Here is a 23,413-nt window from a genome sequence, read left to right as displayed (position 1 = left end):
AGAATTGTACCTTTTAAGGTCAGACCTAATTTCTGGCTTCACCTGTTCAGTTCACTCTAAACAGACATCTGCAGAAATGTAATCCTTCTGATAACCCTTCTCATTTCTGTTGCATTGCCTATTTTTCTTTTCTTTCCAAGGTTTTAACACAAGTCTTCACAAAATAACTTTTCAGTCATGTACACTTGAGCAATCATTTCTGAAGCCAGTCAGACTTTCATACAATGCTCAGTACTGGGCATCTTTCTGTATTTTATCTTTTTTAATTTTTTTCTCAGATTGTCTCTCTCCTTAAGGTATTTTGAGACTGCAACTGTGAAAGTTCTTACAGATTTCATCCATGTGTGACAGAATCAAACCAAAGTTAATTAAAGCTGTAGTGTCTGCCTTCTGCTCTTCTTCATTTAATTTAAAAGCTGGCTGTTCAGTTGAATTATGGCTGTATTTGCTTAATGTAAATCACATTTCCACCATTCCAACAAATACATAAATAATTGTCCTCCTAATCACTTGTTCTAGTCTGTTGTCTTTAAAAACAAATATCACCATACCCTATGTACTCTTATCCCTGCATGCCTATTAGAGTGGCTATTGAATGTTGTGTTCACATCCTCAGGACTTCTGATTTCTTGTTTAAATCAATATGTACTCTTAAGAGCTGAAATTTGAGACTGCCGGCCTTGGACATGCTTTGTAGTGCTTCCTAGGATGAAACTGATGAGATGATATGTGGAAACTGACATATAAGCATGTGTGGTGCAAAATAAAAATAAATTCAGCTTTGGCTTCTGTACTAAATATTTATTTGCAAAAAACCCAAGCTTCCATTCTTGCTGCTACCTCTCCCTCACCACCACCTTCCCCCAAATGAAGATCTGCAAAAAGATCTTGAAAACTATGCGTTTGGATATGCTACCTTTGAAATCAATGGAAATTTTATCTTTGACTTCAGTGGGAGCAGGGATTAGGTCTTAGAAGCCTCACTTCAACAAGTCAGTCTAAGCTAACTGGTGACAGAGAGAGAACTGAAATTGCTCTGAGGTGGCAATTCTCTTCTGTGACCTTGTTTCCTTTTGCATTCAAATGGCCATTATTTTTAGGGTATTGCCTAAGAAGTAATGACTAATTCCACACTGGGTTAGTTGTCCAATTAAAATATGGCAAAATAAAAATGTGTGTCTAAATTCCTAGAAACACACCAGTGCCATACAACACCTTGGGTTAATGCCTGTTCTCAGTTACACTGGTGCAAATTCAAAGTAACTCCATGGCCTTTAGTGTAACTGAGATCAAAATCTGGCTCTTTTCCTTTATAGAGATCTATGAGCTGAATTGTACTCTGAAATTTGAATAAAACAATACACAGTCTTAACAAAGAGGATGTAATAGTCATACTTAAGAATTTTTTTAAAAATTGAATTGAGCCTGAAGTTTGGATATAAATTATTTGTGAGATTAAAAAAAAAAATAGGCTTCTCTTTCTTTCTCACTCTTGAAGGAATTGATCAAGTGGAAATGAAATAGATTCTGGATGCTGTCCACAGATTCCAGTCTTGGATTGTTTTTGGGCCATCCGACTAGTACAGTGTCAGAAATTTAGTATTCCACACTTTTATTTTTCACATTAAGGTAAAACTTCTCCATAATGTGTCTAGTAGTCCACATTTTCAAAAGTGACCAGTAATTCTTTGTATCTATTTTGAGATACCTTAAAGAGACCTGATTTTCAGAGGCATGTGCTCAACCCTCTGGAAAAATCAGGCCCCTTTAAGGTGTCTTAGGTTAGGCATCCAAAATTTCTGTTTCCCTTCTGAAAATTTGGGCCAGCATATTTATGTAGATGTGAAAAATCCAGTTAATACTCTGTTTACAGTTCACTATGTTGTAACAATTTTTTCAGAGGGATCTTTTAATAGTTATTCTGAATAATAAACATAATGGCCACGTTTTAAACCAAAGGTTTATAATTGAACTCAAAGGAAAATGAAAATTGTGTTTTTTATTTTTATCATTTTAACTGAATATTTTTTATTTAGATGACAAAGCTCCTGTGACTGATACCAACATTCCTTCTCACCTGGAGCAGATGTTGGATATTCTAGTTCAAGAAGAAAATGAGAGGGAATCGGGAGAGACAGGGCCTTGTATGGAATATTTGCTTCATCACAAGATCTTGGAGACATTGTACACACTAGGGAAAGCTGATGTAAGTACATCTCAGGTGGTGGGCAAGAGCCTTATCCTTTGAGGTACTTAGGACCTTCAACTGACATAATTCTAATGGGATTGAGGATGGTCAGCACCTGGCAGGATAGGACTCGTTAGTTCTATGACATCTTGCTGATGATCATTTGTTTCACGCTATCCAAGAATGTTGCTGGAGTTCCAAAGTAACATGAGCAAATGAGTGGTCATTCAAGTCGGCCAAAGTGAAATAGTATGGTCCGTTGGTTAGAGCACAGGATCTGGGAGTTGGGAAACCTGGGCTCTGCTGTTGACTATGTGACCTTGAGCAAGAAGGCACTTTGGCTCTCTGCCTGAGTTTTCCCACCTGTATATGGGGATAATAATACTCGCTTTCCTTTGTACAGCATTTTGAGATCCTTGGGTGACAGATGTTTTGTTTGTTTTTCTGAAAGGTTTGAGCATTGGCCTGCTAAACCCCAGGTTGAGTGTTCAATCCTTGAGGGGGCCGTTTAGGGATCTGGGGCAAAAATCTGTCTGGGGATTAGTCCTGCTTTGGGCAGGGCGTTGGACTAGATGACCTCCTGAGGTCCCTTCCAACCCTGATATTCTATGATTCTAACAGTTGTGCAGATTACAGAAGCATGCTGTCCCTGATTTAGTGCTCTGAGCTGCAAAAAAAATTCAAATTACCTTCCATAAACACTCTCAGGCACTGTGCTCTTTAGATAACTTAGTAAAGCTGAATGGTTGAGATTCCATACGGCAGTGGTTCTCAAAGCCGGTCCGCCGCTTGTTCAGGGAAAGCCCCTGGCGGGCCAGGCCGGTTTGTTTACCTGCCGCGTCCGCAGGTTCGGCCGATCGCGGCTCCCACTGGCCACGGTTCGCCGCTCCAGGCCAATGGGGGCTGCGGGAAGCAGCGTGGGCTGAGGGATGTGCTGGCCACTGCTTCCTGCCGCCCCCATTGGCCTGGAGCGGTGAACCGCGGTCAGTGGGAGCTGCGATCCGCCAAACTTGCGGACGTGGCAAGTAAACAAACCAGCCTAGCCCGCCAGGGGCTTTCCCTGAACAAGCGGCGGACCGGCTTTGAGAACCACTGCCATATGGCATCTCAAGTCCTCTTTGCTCTGCTCCGGTGGTGCAAAGGGAATTTAAAACTGCCTTAAGGCACCAGCTCAGGATTTCCCAAACTGTATTCCCACCTCTCGGTCTCCTCCCCGGCACAGGGCGTGGGACCAGAGTGCAAGGGGCTCTAGCAGTCCTGGCTGGTGGAACAGCCCCTTTGGGGATGTAGCATGAGATAAACCAGCCCTGAGTCTACTCTAATTTGTGCCGGGCTAGTTTTATGGCTGACAGCCTCCACAACTGGGAGGGTGTGGGGGGACCGAAAGGTGTGTAAAGTCACCTGTGCCCTATGCCCCATTCTGAGTTATGCTATACTGCAATTGGCAGCTTGACCCTATATATTAAAAAGCCTTTTCAACTTCCTAAAGTTCTGAATAGCATAGAACCAAATTTTATTTTTAACTGTAGAGAACTGAATGGCTCAGGACTAGCAGTTAGATGGGGATAGTTAGCACATAATTAGTACTTTATGCAAAAGATGAAACTGTACAAATATTAATTAAACTAGTCACCTTAGAGCCTTTCACATTTATATCCCTGGTACAAATCTAGCCCAGGTCAGTAGTGACCAGTTGGTGTTAAATTTTCATGGCTATTCTGTGACTGGTGTGAAGTGTGTTTTGGGATCTCAGTCCATTTCCCAGTAACAGGAAATGTCCTCAAAAACTGCCACCATCACTGCTGGTGCCCTTCTTGGCAGCCTTAACTACTGAAAGGCCAAGGATTGGCTGGACCATGGAGACTCAATTACTCTTTCATCCCTCATGGTAGTACTTTCATGTTATGGTGAAAGTCCATCAGTTGGGCAGTGTAAGAGAACTTTCACTCCTGCTGCCCGTTCTGAGGATAAACAGAACACTTCATTCTCCAGGGTTGTCAGTCTTGCACCTTTCACGCATTCGCTTGATGTTTCTTGTCTTGTCTGGTTGGTTCTTACGTTTCTCTGATCCTGGGGGACAGCAATCTCTTCCTTCTGGGACCACCTTTCTCCCAATATTCCTATCATTGTGGCAGCTGTCTTGCAGCCTGGTTACTGAGGTGCCATAATACATAATATGGCTGGGGTATTTCATTAGCAATTTATTAGAAACATAGTTGGTTTGATACAGCCACAAATTCTGTGAGGAAAAACATGATGCATTTGAGCTGTGTGAAATGCAAAACTGGCAAAGTGCTTCTAAGAGTCAAGGGAAGTTATTACATTTACAATAATATGTCTGCCGAAGTGATTCTTGGACAGCATGTCATTTATACTTTACCATTTGTGAATTACCATTCATGCTTTACCATGTGTGGACTAGTTGACCTTTTGAGGTCTCTTCCAGCCCCTACAATTCTGTGATTCAGTACACCTGAAATAAATACGTGGTTCAGTGTGTGCAGGGTGTTGCAGTTAACTGCAGTTAGGGAATACTCTCACTTTGTTCTGATTACGGGTATGTCTACACAGCAGCTGGGAGGAGTAATTCCCAGCTTGGGTAGACATACACATGCTAGCTCTGTTTGAGCTAGCACCTACAAATAACAGTGTGGCCAGGGCAGCTCAGAATACAATCCCACCTGACCTCCTGTGTACGTACTGGGGCGGCTAATCTAAGCTCTGGGGCCACGCTGCTGTTTTTGGGCGCTAGCTTGAGTAAAGCTAGTGCATATATGTCTAAACCCACGCTGCAAATCACACCTCCCAGCTGCTATGTAGACATACCCTTAGGCTTGTTACATTATTCTACCATCACCGTATGTCTCCACTAGACTTTTTTAACTCAAGCTAATTGATTGTCCGTTAACTAACTAAAGTTAACATGTTTGGACATGCTACTCTGAATACACCTCAAATTGTAGTGATTTACTTTAGGCTGAGCCCTTGGGTAGATTACAAGCATTTTTGTCGTGGAACAAACATTTCTGGAGTGTCCACAAGAGTGCTAGGTAGTTCAAGTTAACTGGCAGTCAGTTAACTCAATTTAAAAAAAACCCTCTAATGTAGACAAACCCTTAGTGGGGGTGTTAAGTGTGACGGTTTTACTTGCGATAGAGCTGTACCTAAGTTGTTGATTATGAAGTTGGGTTTCTGTAGTGGCATAAACTTTCCCACAACCCACTCTCTGTGTTCTGTTATATAACTGAGTTGGCTAGGCATATGCTCTGGGATGTTAAAAGTATCAAGTTTTGTGAAAATAAATACAATTTAAAGCATGCATTCAATACATTTAAAGAGTGTGGGTTTTTTATTAAAAAAAAAAAAAAGTATAGTTAGCAAGACCTAATATTTTCAGTTGTTTTGGATCAACTATTTAAATTGATCTGTTTGTTTATGATAAAGCTGTTCAAAAGGATGTTAATCTTATTTCAATTTAATCTCAGATGTTTTGGCTGATCAGTTTGTATGTTGTTTATTTAATCTTTGTTATATTTCTGTTGTGGTCTAGTGTCCTCCAGGAATGAAACAGCAAGTTTTGACTTTCTATACCAAACTTCTAGGAAGAATACGACAACCTCTTCTCCCACATATAAATGTATATAAACCAGTGCAGGTACGGTTCAAGTTTTAAACAAACATTTATTTATATATGACAGGCATTTTGGATGTCAAATGTAATGGTTTCTCTCTTGTGTGGGGTTTCTGTTTGGGGTTTTTTGTTTTGTTTTCCCCCAGTGCCATAACGAATTACTGATTGGGACCTCTGAATGTTACTGCAGTGCAACTAGTAAATAATAATATCTTGTTTACACCGGTGTAAATCTGGAGTAACTCTGTTGAAGTCAGTGTATCTTATGTCATCAGAGAACCGCTTTGAAAAGAGAATTCAGCCTAGAGTGCCTACCAATACGCTATTGGGTTTCTTCCACTTTTAATTGTCTACTTTTCTTTTTTTTTTCCCCACCCACAGAAATTAATCAGACTTTGTGGTGAAGTTCTAACAGCACCAACAGAAAATGAAGAAATTCAGTTTCTCTGCATAGTATGTGCAAAGCTGAAACAGGATCCATACCTGGTCAACTTCTTTCTTGAGGTATGTTTACAAGTACATTTTAAAACTGGTATATTACAGCCAAAAACTTCCTGAGAAATGGTGGGAGCAGATTGGTGCTGCACTGGCTGCTTTCAATTAACTGAGTGTCATTTTCTTTAAAGTATTTAAGGCTGTACCATCAGTTTATAAAATTACATTATATTTTCAGTATTCCCTATCCCTTTGGTTACTGCAACCTAACAAGCTGTGAAGTCACTTAATGATAAGGTGAAGTTGCACCCCTCTCAGCAACATTTGACCTCCCCAGTGTTTATCTATGTCATGAAAATATACCAATGTATTTTTATATTGCCTACTCTCTATTGGGTTTTTTGCTCAGGTGGTCACTCAGAGGAGAGCTTTACTAGAAAGCATTGAATATGTATTTTATGTAACCTTTTCTATTACGTGATTCAGGATCCCGTCCTGCACTCTTGCAGGAGGCAGGTAAGCAGCTAGACTGCAGAATTGCATGACTAGACACAGGCAAACTTAAATATACACAGAAACTCTGAATACATGTGTTCTGATGTACAGAGGCTGACATTACCTGCACCTATCAGAAATAATTGAGTTTGAACCTAGCACATCACTCTAAGGGTTCACCTGTGGAATTCAAGCCTTCTCATACAGGGGTTATTGTTCTTGATACAGGCACTTCTCATTTATAGACAACAAGAAATAGACTCTAGGAGGTTCGGTAATTTTAGTTTTAAGGATAATGTACATTAACATACTGATTGCTTTGCATCCGTAGGCCTTTCGCAGTGTAGAAAAAAAGACCTACTTGTAGAAAAGACCATTTTGTGTTCTTTGAAACCATAATCTTTTCAACATACCCCAAAATCATACTTCTGTTGTACCATGGAGTAGATTATAAATTGTGTTCCCTGGGTTACGTCCCCTACGACTTCAGTATATTAGTGCACAGTAGCAATGCAGAACAGTGTCTCCACAAAAAATGCACATCAGCTAGGCAAGTGTTCAGAGAATGTTTGTAGTTTGCTGTCTGACTGTCGTGTATTTATTCCCTCCTGGTTTGTATGTACTAAAAGCCGGTAACCCAACTGGTGACTCTTTTAAATGTTGAATGTTTGTGCAGTATTTTAAATAACTGTGGCCTTATCATAGATGTCATAGGATTTATAGTCTTATATTGTGACCACTTGAAAAATTGGTCTTAAGATGAAGTCTAGTGTAGGAGTCTAATACAACATTTACTCATCTATGTATGTGCCAGAAAAACAGAGAATCCTTACCCCACAACCAATCTCTCACTCGGTCTTGTAGAACACTAATGTAAATATATCTTTTATTTGCACTAAACAGATTTATTGGAAAGAAGTCTGGGTCACATTCCTTCAAGGTAACAAAGCAGATGTAGAAGGAATGGTAGATATGCTGAAGGGTAGGAATAGGATACAGAGGGACCTAGACAAATTAGAGGATTGGGCCAAAAGAAATCTGATGAGGTTCAACAAGGACAAGTGCAGAGTCCTGCACTTAGGATGGAAGAATCCCATGCACTGCTACAGACTAGGGACCGAGTGGCTAGGCAGCAATTCTGCAGAAAAGGACCTAGGGCTTACAGTGGACAAGAAGCTGGATATGAGTCAACAGTGTGCCCTTGTTGCCAAGAAGGCTAACAGCATTTTGGGCTGCATAAGTAGGAGCATTGCCAGCAGATCGAGGGACGTGATCATTCCCCTCTATTCGACATTGGTGAGGCCTCATCTGGAGTACTGTGTCCAGTTTTGGGCCCTACACTACACGAAGGATGTGGAAAAATTGGAAAGAGTCCAGCAGAGGGCAACAAAAATGATTAGGGGTCTGGAGCACATGACTTATGAGGAAAGGCTGAGGGAACTGGGATTGTTTAGTCTCCAGAAGAGAAGGATGAGGGGGGGGATTTGATAGCTGCTTTCAACTACTTGAGGGGGGGTTCCAAAGAGAATGGAGCTCGGCTGTTCTTGGTGGTGGCAGATGACAGAACAAGGAGCAATGGTCTCAAGTTGCAGTGGGGGAGGTCTAGGTTGGATATTAGGAAACACTATTTCACTAGGAGGGTGGTGAAGCACTGGAATGCGTTACCTAGGGAGGTGGTGGAATCTCCTTCCTTAGAGGTTTTTAAGGTCAGGCTTGACAAAGTCCTGGCTGGGATGCTTTAGTTGGGGATTGGTCCTGCTCTGAGCAGGTGGTTGGACTAGATGACCTCTTGAGGTCCCTTCCAACCCTGATATTCTATGTTGATTCTATGTCCTACAACTCTCAAGAAAGTTTTGTATGAGTACTAGGTGTCCAGTGATAACTTGACACCCACTCCTTACTCTCTATGAAATGTACTAGATTTAAAAAAAAAAATACAAACAGAAAAAAATATATCACTTGAGAGTAGCTCACAAGTCTTAGAGAGGCCTTTTTTCACTTTGAAGGCAAAATCTCTAGAAGTGAAGAATCAATTTCATTTTATGATTGGATTCGGGAATGGTATTTCCATAGTCACGGAAATAAAATGTATTGAGGTCTTGACCTAAAAAGCCATGTGCTAGTGTCAAAAGGTACCTGCATAAAGTAAATATGAAATTCATATTGGAGATTGGACAAATCAGATAGTATCCATTTCAGTTGTTTGATATAAAGAACAAGGCCATCTCTTTTCATTTGTCTTGGACAAACTAGCACAGAAGCAGCCTTAAAACGGATTGGTATAGAGTTTGGGAAAATTTTGATAAAGTACAAAATGTGTTAAATTTAAATATTAAGATGGTTCTGCACCCATAATATAGTACACGACTAATACATCCAACCTTGTAAAGAGCTACAGTAGAACCCCGGAGTTACAAACTGATTGCTCAACCACACAACTCATTTGGAACTGGAAGTATGCAATCAGGCAGCAGCAGAGACAAAAAGAAAAAAAACCAAATAAAGTACAGCACTATGTTAAATGTAAAGTACTAAAACAATAAAGGGAAAGACTAAAAAAAAAAATTTGACGAGGTAAGGAAACTGTTCCTGTGCTTGTTTCATTTAAATTAAGATGGTTCAAAGCAGCATTTTCTTCTGAATAGTAAAGTTTCAAAGCTGTAAACTTTTGAAAGAACAATTGTAAAGTTTTGTTCAGAGTCATGAACATTTCAGAATTATGAACAGGCTCCATTCCCAAGGTGTTCGTAACTCTGAGGTTCTACTGTACTTGATGTGTGTATTTCATAAACCTTTATTTTAGTAAATTTCCGCTTTAGGTCATACAGCATTTTGATCAGTATAATCTCCTGTCCTAATGTAATGCTTTTCAGAACAAGTTAAAAGTATTGGCTTCCAAAGGATCAGCAAGTGTAATCACAGAAGACATGCTAAAAGGCCAAGATTCATTGATGACAGACACAGGACAGTCCATTCAACCTGAAGAAATATCTAATGCTGCTGGAGCAGAGCACATAGAGAAGGAAGATGATCTATCCATGAGTCTAGATGAACTAAATGTCACTTCATCACCTGAGGCCTCAGCTGTTCGTCTAAACCAAGACTATAATTTAGTGAATTCTTTGCTAAATCTCACAAAAAGCCCAGTGAGTCATTTTCAATTCTACTCAATGTGGTAAAATGAGTAAAGTGTTTTGGATGTTGCTGGAAGGGAGTCATTTACAATAGATATGTGTGTGTATATGTGTGTGTGTGTATATATATATATATATATATATATATATATATATATATATATATATATATATGAATATATATGAATATCAGATTGCAGTCAATTCACTTTCTAGAATTTTTTTGTTTTGTTTTCACCTGGAAATTTGCACAAGAAATGGTCTACCAAAAAAGCTACCTGATTTCTTAAGAATTAAAGAATCTTTCTTTTTTGATATATATATATATCATTTAATTCTTAAGAAATCAGGTAGCTTTTTTGGTAGACCATTTCTTGTGCAAATTTCCAGGTGAAAACAAAACAAAAAAATTCTAGAAAGTGAATTGACTGCAATCTGATATTCATTGGGATCAAATAGTTTAAGGATATTGTATGCTTCCAAAGCAAGTTGAGTGGGTTAATTATAGCACAAAGGAAAATGTAACATGGAAGAAAGGGCTAGTTTATATAACATCAATTAAATCAAAGTAATAAACCAAACACACTTTTTGTAAAGGCTTCAGTAGACCTGATTCTGTCTGTGAACTTGATTTCTTGTCAAAACAACCACTATGGTTCTGATTCAAGTCCCGCTGAATTCAAAGGGATCATTTAGAATTAACTTCAAGGGGAACTGGATAAGTAAGGCCGTGTTTACTGTAATAGTGTCGAGAGCAGAAAACTTTACATACCCCATAGTTGTAAAGTGATGTTTTACATTTGATTAGGTCCAAGCCAGTGTATACTCCTTAGCACTGGTTATATAAACTTGAGTGTTATGCTTACCATGTCAATAACCCTCTTCAAAAGAAAGATTCTAAAACAAATTTATTAGAAATAACTGTTCTAATTTCTAAACACGGAACATCAAGAAATCCATTCAGTCCCTTTTTTATTCTGTTTTGAAGAGCCTTTGGTTTCTGGTGTTTGATTTCAAGTGAACATCATTCCTGATTTATTTAACTCTTCCATGTCTATTTGACAGGATGGTCGAGTAGCAGTAAAGGCATGTGAAGGCCTCATGCTCTTAGTAAGTTTGCCAGAGCCAGCAGCAGCCAAGTGCTTGACTCAGAGCACTTGCTTATGTGAATTGCTGACGGACAGGCTCACCACACTCTACAAAGCCCTGCCTCCATCCGTGGATCCATTAGATATTGAATCGGTTGAAGCAATTAACTGGGGGTAAGAACATTGTTTCTCTTTTTAATATTTTAGATAACTTGGTACCACATACTGAAACTAAATTGCTGCCATTAGCTAAGACCTCTAGAACAGACAAGGCACCATGCAAGCAGTTTCACTAACAGAATCCAGATACAATATAGTAGTACTCTTAAGACCTGAGACATACATTGCACTGATTATTGAGTTATGGGCAGATTCAGCTGCCAGTCCATGCACAGTCAATCATTTGAGAGCAGCTCTCCCATTGAATTAGATTAGAGATCTGTCTGTGGTATAACTGCAGAATCAGGCCTTGGATTATTTTCCTGTTTGAATGTCAAGGACATAGGAAATTAGTATACAGACTTTTTGGTGTCTACAGTGAGCACACGGATCCAAGAGAAGCAGGAAGTATCTGTTTGATGAAGGACTGTTGTAACATTTTGATAGTAAAAGTCAAGAGGGCAAATACAATTATTGTATAACTCATCAACATGGGGCAAAAGATAGTAAGCCTGTTGTCCTAACTACTTGTATGTTAGACTCTAAAAATACTTTTTACTTTGGAATTCACTTCCCTGCACCCTGCCCCACCGTACTCTGTCTTGGTCCCAGTACTTGATCATGGTCTGTAAGTTTCTACACAGGGATGATATATCTGATTTGAAAAAGTTCTTTAGCAGCCAAAGGTGATATAAGATCCAGTGGCTGGAAACAGAAATAACTAAAAATCAAATTGAAAATAAGATGCGATTTTTTTTAATAGGGTAGTTCACTGTTAGAACAGCGTACCGAGAGATGTGGTGAATCCATCATCCCTTGGAGACTTCAGATTGAAATTGACTGTTTTTCAAAAAGATATGCTCTAGTTCAGTCCCAAACTATGGAGTGGGCATGGTAGTGTTCACTTATGTAGTAGGGAAGAATAATCCCTCTACCTCAAGAATGACTAGGTCAATTTCTATGGCCTCTGCTACGTGGCAGGTGAGATTAGGTGACCCTTCTGATTTAAAACCTTGTTAAAACATTCTAGGTCCATCCATGCAGAATTCTTCTGCTGGCCATACCCGAGTATACTTTAGCATGCCATTGAAATCAATAGACTGGTAATGGTAGCACTGCAGGATTTGTGGAAGACCAGCAGGAAAACTATTAATATTCCTTCTTTTCTCTCTAAATGCACTCCTGCTCCCATTAAAGCAGATGGAGAATGTTGCCATTGAATTCAGTGGGAGTAGTATTGGGACCAGTGTTCTTTAAATGTATCTAAACTAAATATATATATTTTCTCTTGTGTCCTCCAGTTTGGATTCATATAGCCACAAAGAAGATGCATCTGCTTTTCCAGGGAAAAGAGCCTTGATTTCATTTCTCTCCTGGTTTGACTACTGTGATCAACTCATTAAAGAAGCACAAAAGGTTTGAAATGTTTGCTGGCATAAATATGAGTAATCCAAAACTAGTTTGGCAAATGTATTGTTTCACATCTCTTGAGTTTGTAAGGATAACATTTTGTGGCCTGTGTTTTAGACTACTGCTGTTGCTATGGCAAGATCTGTACGGGAACGATTTTTTGTTGGTGTCATGGAACCCCAGCTGATGCAAACGTGAGTGGTCTCTTCGCATGTGGAACAGCGGGATAGAAAACAAGTCAAGTTGATATTTTCAGTTGGAATCCAGTAGCTTTCTAACATTAAACTTCTTGTTCAGTTCAGAGATTGGGATCCTTACATCAACTGCACTGTTGCATCGTATTGTCCGTCAAGTCACTTCAGATGTGTTGCTGCAAGAAATGGTTGGCTTTATACTTGGAGGACACAGAGAGCCAGAAACCATGACAGACATCAACAGACATCCACTGCGACACAGGTTAATCGAGCACTGTGATCATATTTCTGATGAGGTGAGAAATCGTCATGTCAGTGTGTCTAAAATGCTGTTCTGCTGTGAAAAGTGATTGCAAAAATGGCATTGTGAGGTCCCATGTTTATTGTGTGTCAGGCACTTCTAGCTGAGTTTTACAGGTAAAAAGATGGTGGGTGGGAGGATTCTAATTGCCAGCCCTACAGAACTTCCTTTGGGAGGTGAAACTCGGTGTTGTCTCTGACTAGCACATCAGATTCTCTGAGCCATATTCTGCCATCATTTGTACCTGTGTATGTCCATTTGGGGTTGCTTGTATATGTGTTACTGAGGATAGATTCTGGCCCTGCATGGGGAGTTGAGTTTATAGTTCTTCTGATGATGCATCATCCCCTCTCTCCCTTAGTTGTGCTGGTTCTGGAATGCGGTCAGATAAAAAGGAGTAAAAATTTATTCTTGTCACTAAAGTCAGCAGATAGGACCGATACTATACACAGTGCAGATGTGCTGACTAAGAAGGTGCTGTCGTTCTTTTTACGCCCTGATCCGTAAGGTGTTCCATGCAGAGCTATTTTGAAATCACTTGACTGCAGCGAGGCTCCCTCTTGGAACAGCTTGATGAGTCAGCCTTTTCAGAATAGTGCCACACATCACAAATGCTTGTGTTTGTTAAAGTCCTGGCTTTGTGCTTTCTGTTTTACACCACCCCTTATGCTTAGAGCAGCCTCTCAATTTAAATACTCCAAGCCCCTGCCCTCTGCTTCAGAAAGTCCTCCCAAACCTGCCTGAGCTAAGAATCTGTGCCTTTATATGTCTATTTCACCTACCTACTTAAATGCAGCAGCCAATGCTTACAAACCAGGGCACCAAAAGTTAGGTGCTTAAATTTGTATTTAGGCATCTAAGGGCACATCTACACTACAGGGGGGAGTCGATTTAAGATACGCAAATTCAGCTACGTGAATAGCGTAGCTGAATTCGACGTATCGCAGCCGACTTACCCCATTGTGAGGACAGCGGCAAAATCGACTTCTGCGGCTTTCTGTCGGCGGCGCTTACTACCACCTCCGCTGGTGGAGTAAGAGCGCTGATTTGGGGATCGATTGTCGCGTCCCAATGGGACGCGATAAATCGATCCCCGAGAGGTCGATTTCTACCCGCCGATTCAGGCGGGTAGTATAGACCTAGCCTCAGTGAATGAACTGAATATCAGACATACTGAACACCACTCAGATCCTACTGAAGTCAGTGGGAGGTACAGGTGCACAGTATTGCTGAAAATCAGGCCACTTTTATTTAGGGGTCTAACTTCAGGCATGCTGGTTTGAAATTTTCAGCCTATAATTCCAGCCATAAAATCCCCATGGCACTCTGTCAGTTCTGTATTGTATCCACTAGTGTTTTTAGGCCTTGATCCTGTATTTGGGTCTACACAGGTTCAGGGGCCTGCCCATGTTGGTCTGGGTGTAGAATTAAAGCCTTAGATTGTAAGTTCTTTGAGAAGGGTTACTGTTAGTTTGACACAGTTCTCCCCTTTTGCAGGGCTGTGTCTATCTGATGCTTTATAAGATAAAGGTTGTCATGGATAAATGTGTATATTCTTTCTGACTCTTGTGTGGTCTCTTCATCTACATTAATAGATTACCCAATATGAAGATGATCCAGTCTTGATTGGGATATTTAGGTTTGGCTGTAATATGAAAGACTAATATGAACCATCTCCCATCATGCATTAACACAGCTACTCTTAGTAAGCTAAGAACAGTGGTTTAAGGAAACACTGCTTACATTTATTTGAATTCTTTATTGTTTTTTTTATGTTGCAGATCAGCATAATGACTTTAAGAATGTTTGAGCATCTTTTACAAAAACCTAATGAGCACATTCTTTACAACTTGGTTCTAAGAAATTTAGAAGAAAGAAACTACACAGAATATAAACCACCCTGTCAGGAAGATAAAGATGTGGTAGAGAATGGACAGATAGCAGGAGCAGTGTAAGTGTTTCTATTGTATAGATGAGGGACTTCACGATGGCTGGGTACACCTTTCACTTTTTATTTAAAATAAATAAATTTAAAAAAGCTTTAAGACCAGTTTTTCTTTCTTTATCTAGTTGAAATAAAATTGAACCCGGATGATGTTTAGTTTTCATCGTTTGCCCTCTGTGTTAACAGCATTGTAAAGATTAGTTGTTGCACAGTTTACTCCATGAACAGCTTATGTATGTGATTAGAACAGTGATAGATGATTGTAAATTAGCAAAAGTGTCTTTCTTACATAATAACACGCACAGGTTCTGATTTAGCTATTTGCATAGGCTTAACTTTAAGCACACAGTCAATTCCATTGACTTCAGTGGGGTTGCTAACATACTTAAGGTTAGTCATATGCTTAAGTATCTTGCTGAATCAGGGCCACAGTATCTTTAAACTTCATAGTGTTTCATATGTAATCCTTACAAACACCCTTTTGTGCTTGGTATATAAGCATTATCCTCTTTTTACAGGTGGGACGAGGGGGCAGGAAATCGGGTCAAAGAGATTAAGATCCAGATCCTCAAAGGTATTTAGGCTCCTAACTTCCATTGAAATCAATGGAAATTAGAACTAAATACCTTTTGAGGATCTGGACCTAAGTGATTTGATATGCAGAGGTATTCAGTGTCAGAGTCAGAACCAGAAGTTCCTGGCTCCAACTCAGACCACTAGACTATGCCTCTCTCTCTTTTTTTAAGTTAGTCATCAATTTATAAATGTTGATATTGCATAATAATAATTCAGTGAAGTGGTATGTAAATTGTGATAGTCTAGAATGTGTGCTGGCTGGTCAGAGAAGAAAAATAGAGAATGTGCCGTTGATTCAGAAGGCTTCCTGCCTTCCATAACATTCTGTGAATTATCTTGTGTCTCTGTCTAATGTAAACTTACAGAGACCTGGAAGAAGATCCATTGTTTGCTGATCTTTCTCCGGATAACACGTTGTCGAATCAAGAGTGGCTAAGTGCTTCTCCTCCCATCAGCCCAGAACATATAAAAAACGATGGGAAGACTGAAGTTCATAAAATTGTAAATAGGTGAGTTGAAAAAAATAATTTTAAAAAGCTGTTTTGTGTGTGTAATTTAAATCAGGGATGTAGTTAGCATAGTGCTGATGTTCTGTGTAAGTTGGAGGAATGATGCGCCAGAAATAAACTGTTTCATTCAGTAGGCTATTCTGTAACGGTTAGTGTTTATAGAAAGAAAAGAAAATAGTTCAACATCAACCGAAAGAGAACAGAAAATCTTTCCAGCCTGAGGGCCTTCCTAGGTCTTTGGTCTCTGGAGAGGGTTCAGAGAAGAGCTGCAAGAATGATTAAAGGATTAGAAATCATGCCTATAGTGATAGATTTAAAGATCTCTATCTATGTCGCTTAACAAAGAAAAGGTTACGGGGTGACTTGACTTTATTTAATAATTGGCTCTTCAGCCTAGTAAAACAAACGAATAACAAGATCCGATGGCTGGAAGTTGAAGCTAAACAAATTCAGACTGGAAATAAGATGTAAATGTATTACAATAAGGATTATTAACCATTGCAATAATTTACCGAGGTTGGTGGTGGATTCTTCGTGACTGCCAATTTTTAAATCAAAATTGCATTTTTAAAAAGATATGCAGTAGTTTAAAAGAAATTATTTTGGGGAAGATCTACGGCCTGTGTTATACAGGAGGCCAAACTAGATTATCACAATGGTCCCTTCTGGCCTTGGAATCTATGAATCTGGATGTAAAGCTATCCCTTCTCATTGATATTCATTCTGTTTGGCTTCATAGAATCATAGAATATTAAGGTTGGACTCAGGAGGTCATCTAGTCCAATCCCCTGCTCAAAGCAGGACCAACCCCCAACTAAATCATCTCTCAAGCAGCCTCTCTGACAGGGCTTGACCATAGTCCTTCCCTGAGGGAAGGGGAGGGAGAAGCTGAGCTAGAGTTAACCCATTGCTCACTGGGGACTATGTCACACCTCTGTCCCCTGTAACATTTGGCTGTGCACACTGGACAGCAACGTGTCCAAGAGGACAGACTCTCTGATCTAAACTATTTAGCAATTGTAATTTTTTCAGTCATTAAAATGAAAATTGGAGTTAGATGGTATTTGGTGAGTTAATACATGTTAGCGAGGCAGCACTGGTATTTTGGTGCTGACCTACCTACATACCCAAAAATAATCAGTCATGTGAGAGCCAAGAAACAGACTGAGGCCAGTGGATATGGAATTGAATACTTGCTTTTCCCCCCCCTATACTGTTGCATCCAGCTTATGGTGGACATGGTTTGGAGCACAGACAAAAAACAATCTGCTAAACTACCCATTTTTATTTCCATCAGTGGAATGGAAATTTTTGAGGTATTTGCAGTGCTTTGATGGAAGAATGAACTTTTTTTTCATACATAATAAGGTCCACATGGCAGATTTCAGACTCCGGTATTCCTCTCTCCCTCGGTATACAGAACTCCCATTGGTGGCAGTGGTAGTTCCATGCATGTAGGGAAAGCTGAACATTGGATACAAGATCTGTAAGCCACATTTTCCTCTAACTGTCCAGAAACTGGGTAGTGAGAGCCACCATTTCCTGTTTGTGCTACATTCATGATAATTCTGTGACCACCAAGGTAGTAGTTTTTGTATAACAATAAATGTCAGCAACAGGAACACGTTATTACAAATAATCATGTAAATTCTTAACTCTTCTTTCATCACAGCAAACTGACAAACTAATGATTTATTAACTAAAAAATATTAGCAATAACTTTTCATATGAAATCCCTTCTTTTATTTGATTCATTTGCCAGTAGACTTTCCATCTAACTCTGCTTTGAGACGGATGTAGTCTGATCTTTAGCAAATGCTTGGAATTGGTTATGATTCTCCACTTCACTTTTGCCTCCCTGCTTTCAGAAGTCACTAGCCCTCTATTGGCTTCTTCACATTCAGTGCGAGATATGCAAACTCTTATGCACCCAGTTCATTAGCACAGACAGTAGTTACATCGATAGACATGCTTCAGCACGTTTCATTGCCCTTCTTCCTCACACAATGTTACGGGTAGCCCCCTCTGTCAACTGGAAGAGATGGGTCATTATTGTATCTACCACTAATGTATTGATAATGAAGAAATACTGTCCTGCCATTGTAGGACTAGATTTATTTATTAATGTATTTTTGTTCCTTTTTAGCTTTCTCTGTCTAGTACCTGAAGAAGCCAAATCATCATACCATGTAGAGGGCACAGGTTATGATACCTATCTCAGAGATGCCCACAGACAAGTATGTCACACAACTATAGTCTTTTTCTTTCTAGTTTCTTCTTTTTTCCCCCTTCATTAGCCAATGCTCTGGGTTTTAAATTGCTTGTGAGAATTTATAAATGATTTGGGGACATGTACAGTTCTACTAAAAAATATCTGAAGATAAGCTAGTAATGGGAAAGGTGAAAATTCAATTGCCTTGGACTAATCAGGAATTTACCTTCAGAGGTTTTTAATTGAGTTCTGAATCCCCCTTACACAGCTCTAATGGGAATTATAGATGACTTTAAATGTATTAATATTCCTGTAACAAACCTGCACTACAGAGTTGTTCATAAATTGCCTTTGCATTTATCTGCATTCTTCTCCAGTAGAGAACTGCCTGGAAGGATCTTTGGTAGAACTTAGTGGATGTTAAAATGCTGCAGAAGAGTTAAACAACCCAGTGCTTTAAAATAACAGTTCAGTGAGAGTAATGTGCAGCCTAAGGCATGCAGGTTTGACGTTGAGAATATTGGTGGAAAGGGAAAGCTTTAATGTTGCATATTTTGAAATAACAAACATAGATTTTATTTCTAAAAATGATCTAAAGTCTCCTTGGTCAGAGGACAATCAGTATTCGTTTGCAGCCTTCCTCATGAAGTCCTGTGACTCTCCTGTAATGGAACAAAATTGAGCATACAGGGTAAATGGGGGGTGGGGGTAGAGTAACTGGAACAAGAATACATGCAGTGGTACTGTAAGGATTTCTTACTCTCTGAATTTTGATAAGCGCACATTCAAATAGAAAGCCTTGCTTTCTATGCTTCCTTTATGGTTTTAGCCACAGCATTTCCTGAAAAGAGGAAAATGTGAAGGAAAAAATAGCAGGAACAGTTGCCTAAAATTCTTATAGTGTTCTAATTTTGATGCAGGAAAGGGCATACTGTCTTCACTTATTTCTTTCTTGCCTTGGGGAAAGGAGGATTCTGGGAGCCATTTGAAAGTAGGATTGGTTTCTGCCTCATATTCTCAATGATATGCATGGTTTCAAATTATTCCACCCACAAAAACATAACCCTCCATATTGGTGCAGTTACACACAAACAGCTGCTCTGTCTCCTTGCATCTGTGCTTGGAAGACCAGTGGAAGATGCACAAGTACCTATGTTGTGTACACTGAAGAAGAATTCCTGGGTCTGATTCTTCCCTCCCTGGTTCCAGTTTAACTTCATGGACTTCAGTGGAGTTACTGATGGTTTAGGTTAGGCGGATCACACCCAGTGTGTGTAAATTACTGTGACTGCCCAATTTGTGTCTCAAGCAAGTGGCTAGTTCAGGTATCCATTCTCCCCTCTGTGTGCCTGTGTAAGTCCCCATAATGTTGCACACATCAAGAGGAAAATAAAGTGCCTGAATGAAGGCTGATAATTTTTGTCATGGATGTTTTCAAAATGGGAATATTCTGAGAATCGGAGTTCTCAGATAGCTGCCATTCACACTCTCAAGTAATGTAGATTATTAAAAGGAAATGGTTTCCACAGAAGTTTGTAGCTTCTTGCTTTTTTCCCTCTTCAATTGTTTGAGTACGTATTGCTGACTCTTTCTTCCTAGTTCCGGGATTATTGTGCAATCTGCTTACGATGGGAATGGCCGGGGTCACCCAAATCTTTGGAAAAGTGCAATTTAGAAGCATCGTTTTTTGAAGGACATTTCTTGAAAATTCTGTTTGACAGAATGGGCAGGATTCTTGATCAGGTAACAAAACACATTGTATGACTTGTTTCTGATGCTTTCATCCCTGATAAATGACTGATCTCCATTACTGTGCAACGTTCCCACCAAAATCTGTGTAGCTTGACTGCGCTAACTAGTAGCTGTAAAATTGTTGGTTTTTACTAATATTGGCAATCTTGTCAACATGCTGAGGGAGCATTATCTATCTTATCCTGGCTTTAGGGCTCTCTAGATGACTACATACTGAAGTGATTGGCACTTTATCAATATCAAGTGTAGATTACGACATTCTCACTTATGCTGAACACCATAATTATCTGTGTTAACTGCCTGTTTGTGTTCTAAATGGTTTCATGAATGATGCCCTGTTTAAAGCTACAGATGATTCGTAGAGTAGAAATGTCAATACAGTATAAGGAGGGCAACATGATACATAGGATCTCCTGTTGTCAAATTAACAAAAGCACAAGTCCTTTTTGCATGTTTGTCCTTCCAGGAGGAGGTGGGGTGTTATGAAGGAGTAAAGGATAGGAGGAGAACTTTTTAACTATCTATAATATTCCTTTTTGTTTTATAACTACCGTATATACTTATTCATAAGCCAAATTTTTTTTTTTTAGTAAAAAAGGGAAGCACCAGAGAAAGGGGTCGGCTTATGAACGGGTATAGAGAGAGGTGGGACGCAGCCCCTCCCCCCAACAGAGGGAGCAAGGAGAGGCAGCACAGCCAGCAGAGCCAGAAGGGAAGAGGTGGGGCCAGAGTCTCTCCGCTTCTGGCCACGCTGCTCTCCCCCCCTCCAGCCTCCGAAGCAGCTGCAGCTCCAGGGCTGGAAGGCTGCAGCTGTGCCGCTCGGCCCCACCCCCCAGACCAGGCTGTGGCCGTGCCGCTCGGCCCGCCGGAGCAGGCTGCCACCGTGCCACCTGGCCCAGCCCACTGGAACATGCTACGGCTGTGCCACCCGGTCTGGCCTGCCGGAGCAGGCTGCAGCCGCGCTGCCCAGCCTGCCGGAGCAGCTCCAGCCAGACCAGAGACATCCTCCCCTGGCCCTCCCCACATAAGGTGGGAAGGGATGGGATGGGGAGAGTGTGGGGGTCCCGGGCGAGGGGTGGGATCATGTAGGGGGGTAGTCACAGGGGTTACTCCTCTGACTCTCAGCTTCTCTCCCCTCCTCCCCCCCCCCCCAAATTTCCTCACCAGTTGCTGTCCTGGCCCATCAGGGTAAGCAGCTGGCGCGGGGAAGGGATGGGATGGGGAGAGTGTGGGGTCCCGGGCGAGGGGTGGGATCATGTGGGGGGGTAGTCACAGGGGTTACTCCTCTGACTCTCAGCTTCTCTAACCCCCCCCCCCCAAATTTCCTCACCAGTTGCTGTCCTGGCCCATCAGGGTAAGCAGCTGGCGCGCCGGGACACTTTGTTTACTTAGGTTTACCTCCATGCCTGCAGATGCTCGAGGTAAACAAACCATCTCCGCCCACCAGTGGATTATCCTGATGGCCCGGGAGCCAAAGTTTGCTGACCCCTGAATTATAGGGTCGGCTTATGAATGGGTTATAAAAAATTTCTATTTTTACTTATCCATCTTGGGGGGGTCGACTTATAAACGAACCGGCTTATGATCGAGTATATAGGGTACATGGTCTTTGTGAGTATCAGTCTCATTTGTTCTATTTTGATTTTTCCAGCATTTATACATGGCTATACAGGTAGCCTGTAAATTCTTCAGTACATAGAGTATTTTACAGTCTAGATCTCCTATATTTTAATAAACTTTACTGTATAATATTGTTCTCAAAGCACGGTGCAGCAAATTAAAAGCCAAACTGTCTTACTATATCATCCGCAGTGTTTCCCCCAGGCTTTTTCAGGGTTGCAATAATTATTCTCCTCAGACCAATGGTGCAAGGAAATTTCTAGAGGGTACTTTTTCCAAGCCCCCAACAGATCACTTTAAAAATAGGTCTCTCCACCATTTTGCTATGTACCCATGTTAAAAATGTAGTTATCAGGGGTTAACAAATTGGCTGTGTATTTGACTGGCTCTTCTTGCTGAAAAAACATGAGTCTAATACATGAGGTCCAGATTAGTATAGTGGAATTTACGGAATATAATTCTGGATAGAAGAGAAATCCTTTTTGGTTAACCCTATTTCACTTTTTCTATCTTAACACCCTTCCTCCACTACCAATTGCTCCCCCCCCCCCCATATCCCCATATTCATCTCCTCTCCTTTCTGCCTTTTTCTCTCTTCTTTGTGGCTGCATCTTCACTAGAAAAAACAAGTTGTGTTGATCACTTGATATGCAGTAGCATATCACTGGCAATAACTAATTTGAGGTAAAATCCTAGTCAAAACTAGGCCATTTATAGTTTGCACACAAGTTAGTGGATCGATTCATGTAAAAACTATAAGCGGTCTTGTCTTCACTAGGATTTTATCACGAGTTAGTTTAACTCCAGTTAGCTGCCTCAAGTTAGGAACACACCTTTGTTTCCTAGTTAAGACAAGGCCTGAAATCTAAATTATTCCCTCAGTAGTGCTATGTGGGATGCTTTACAGGAGGTGTTGCTGTAGATGCAATGAAACTATTTACAGGCGAAGCATATGATATTAGAGACGCAAGGTGGGTGAGGTAATATCACAGATCATCTTCTAAGCATGTGATACTAGTCAGTTTCCCTCTGCAGCTAGCTCCAAGCATAAAACTAGATGCTGCTGGTACCAGATCTCCTGTGAGAGTGTACCACTTTTGGTCAGGGGCAGAAGTACAGAGATCAGGGATCATGGCAGAAGGGCAACAGTGCACAGCAGATCTGCCATGGGAGTGCTTTGAGAAAAATGCGGTGTGATGATCATTTGTAAAACCCAGGAGATTGAAAAATAACGCTGAAACCCTTTCATCGCTACACCACTCTATCTAGGGGTTGTGTCATTTTCAGTTCTATCTTCTCTATCCAGGCACAGCATGCCGAGGACATGTTTTCCGCCTTAACATTGGTTTTCCTTGTTTTGTTTTTTTTATAGCTCAGGTTAGATGCTTAATGCATTACTTAATACTGAATGTTTTCCATGTTAAATAGGACTGATATGAATGTCAAAGCAAGTAAACCTGTGTACATACATATCATGAGCGATTGAACTTTAATATTCCAGTCCTTTGACCTAGCTCACTGCACTTTGGGGGCTATGAGAAAATTTTACATTTTGAAGGAAACAGGGAAATGTTCCTCTAGCGTGTGGATTTTGTATCTGTCCAACCTCTTTTATCTGGATTAAGTTAAAGAACATTGTGTGCACTCCCAGGGTCTTGCTTCTAGTAAATATGTATTGTGTGCATTATTAACTAAAGCAATGCTGGTTTTAAATAACAGATCTGAGAGTCATCTGCTTTTTGGAAAAGCTAATCTTATATATAT

The 23,413-nt window shown here is 40.4% G+C and overlaps 1 protein-coding gene across 1 annotated transcript in view; it reads left to right on the top strand.

The window, feature by feature from the left end:
• The window catches only part of FHIP2A (FHF complex subunit HOOK interacting protein 2A), a 46,600-nt gene that overhangs the window by 11,287 nt on the left and 11,900 nt on the right, over positions 1-23,413 (top strand). The window contains exons 3-14 of the mRNA XM_054034556.1: positions 2,037-2,206; positions 5,739-5,843; positions 6,201-6,323; positions 9,623-9,895; positions 10,949-11,145; positions 12,432-12,546; positions 12,658-12,734; positions 12,838-13,030; positions 14,817-14,986; positions 15,922-16,065; positions 18,212-18,302; positions 19,877-20,020. Of these exons, the coding sequence (XP_053890531.1) occupies positions 2,037-2,206; positions 5,739-5,843; positions 6,201-6,323; positions 9,623-9,895; positions 10,949-11,145; positions 12,432-12,546; positions 12,658-12,734; positions 12,838-13,030; positions 14,817-14,986; positions 15,922-16,065; positions 18,212-18,302; positions 19,877-20,020 (1,802 nt within the window). The remainder of the gene's footprint in view (positions 1-2,036; positions 2,207-5,738; positions 5,844-6,200; positions 6,324-9,622; positions 9,896-10,948; positions 11,146-12,431; positions 12,547-12,657; positions 12,735-12,837; positions 13,031-14,816; positions 14,987-15,921; positions 16,066-18,211; positions 18,303-19,876; positions 20,021-23,413) is intronic.

Source organism: Malaclemys terrapin, chromosome 7, assembly GCF_027887155.1.
Source record: "Malaclemys terrapin pileata isolate rMalTer1 chromosome 7, rMalTer1.hap1, whole genome shotgun sequence".
Taxonomy (NCBI): domain Eukaryota; kingdom Metazoa; phylum Chordata; order Testudines; family Emydidae; genus Malaclemys; species Malaclemys terrapin.
The sequence above is the reverse complement of the archived record's forward strand: the minus strand, read 5'-3'. Positions and strand labels throughout refer to the sequence as shown.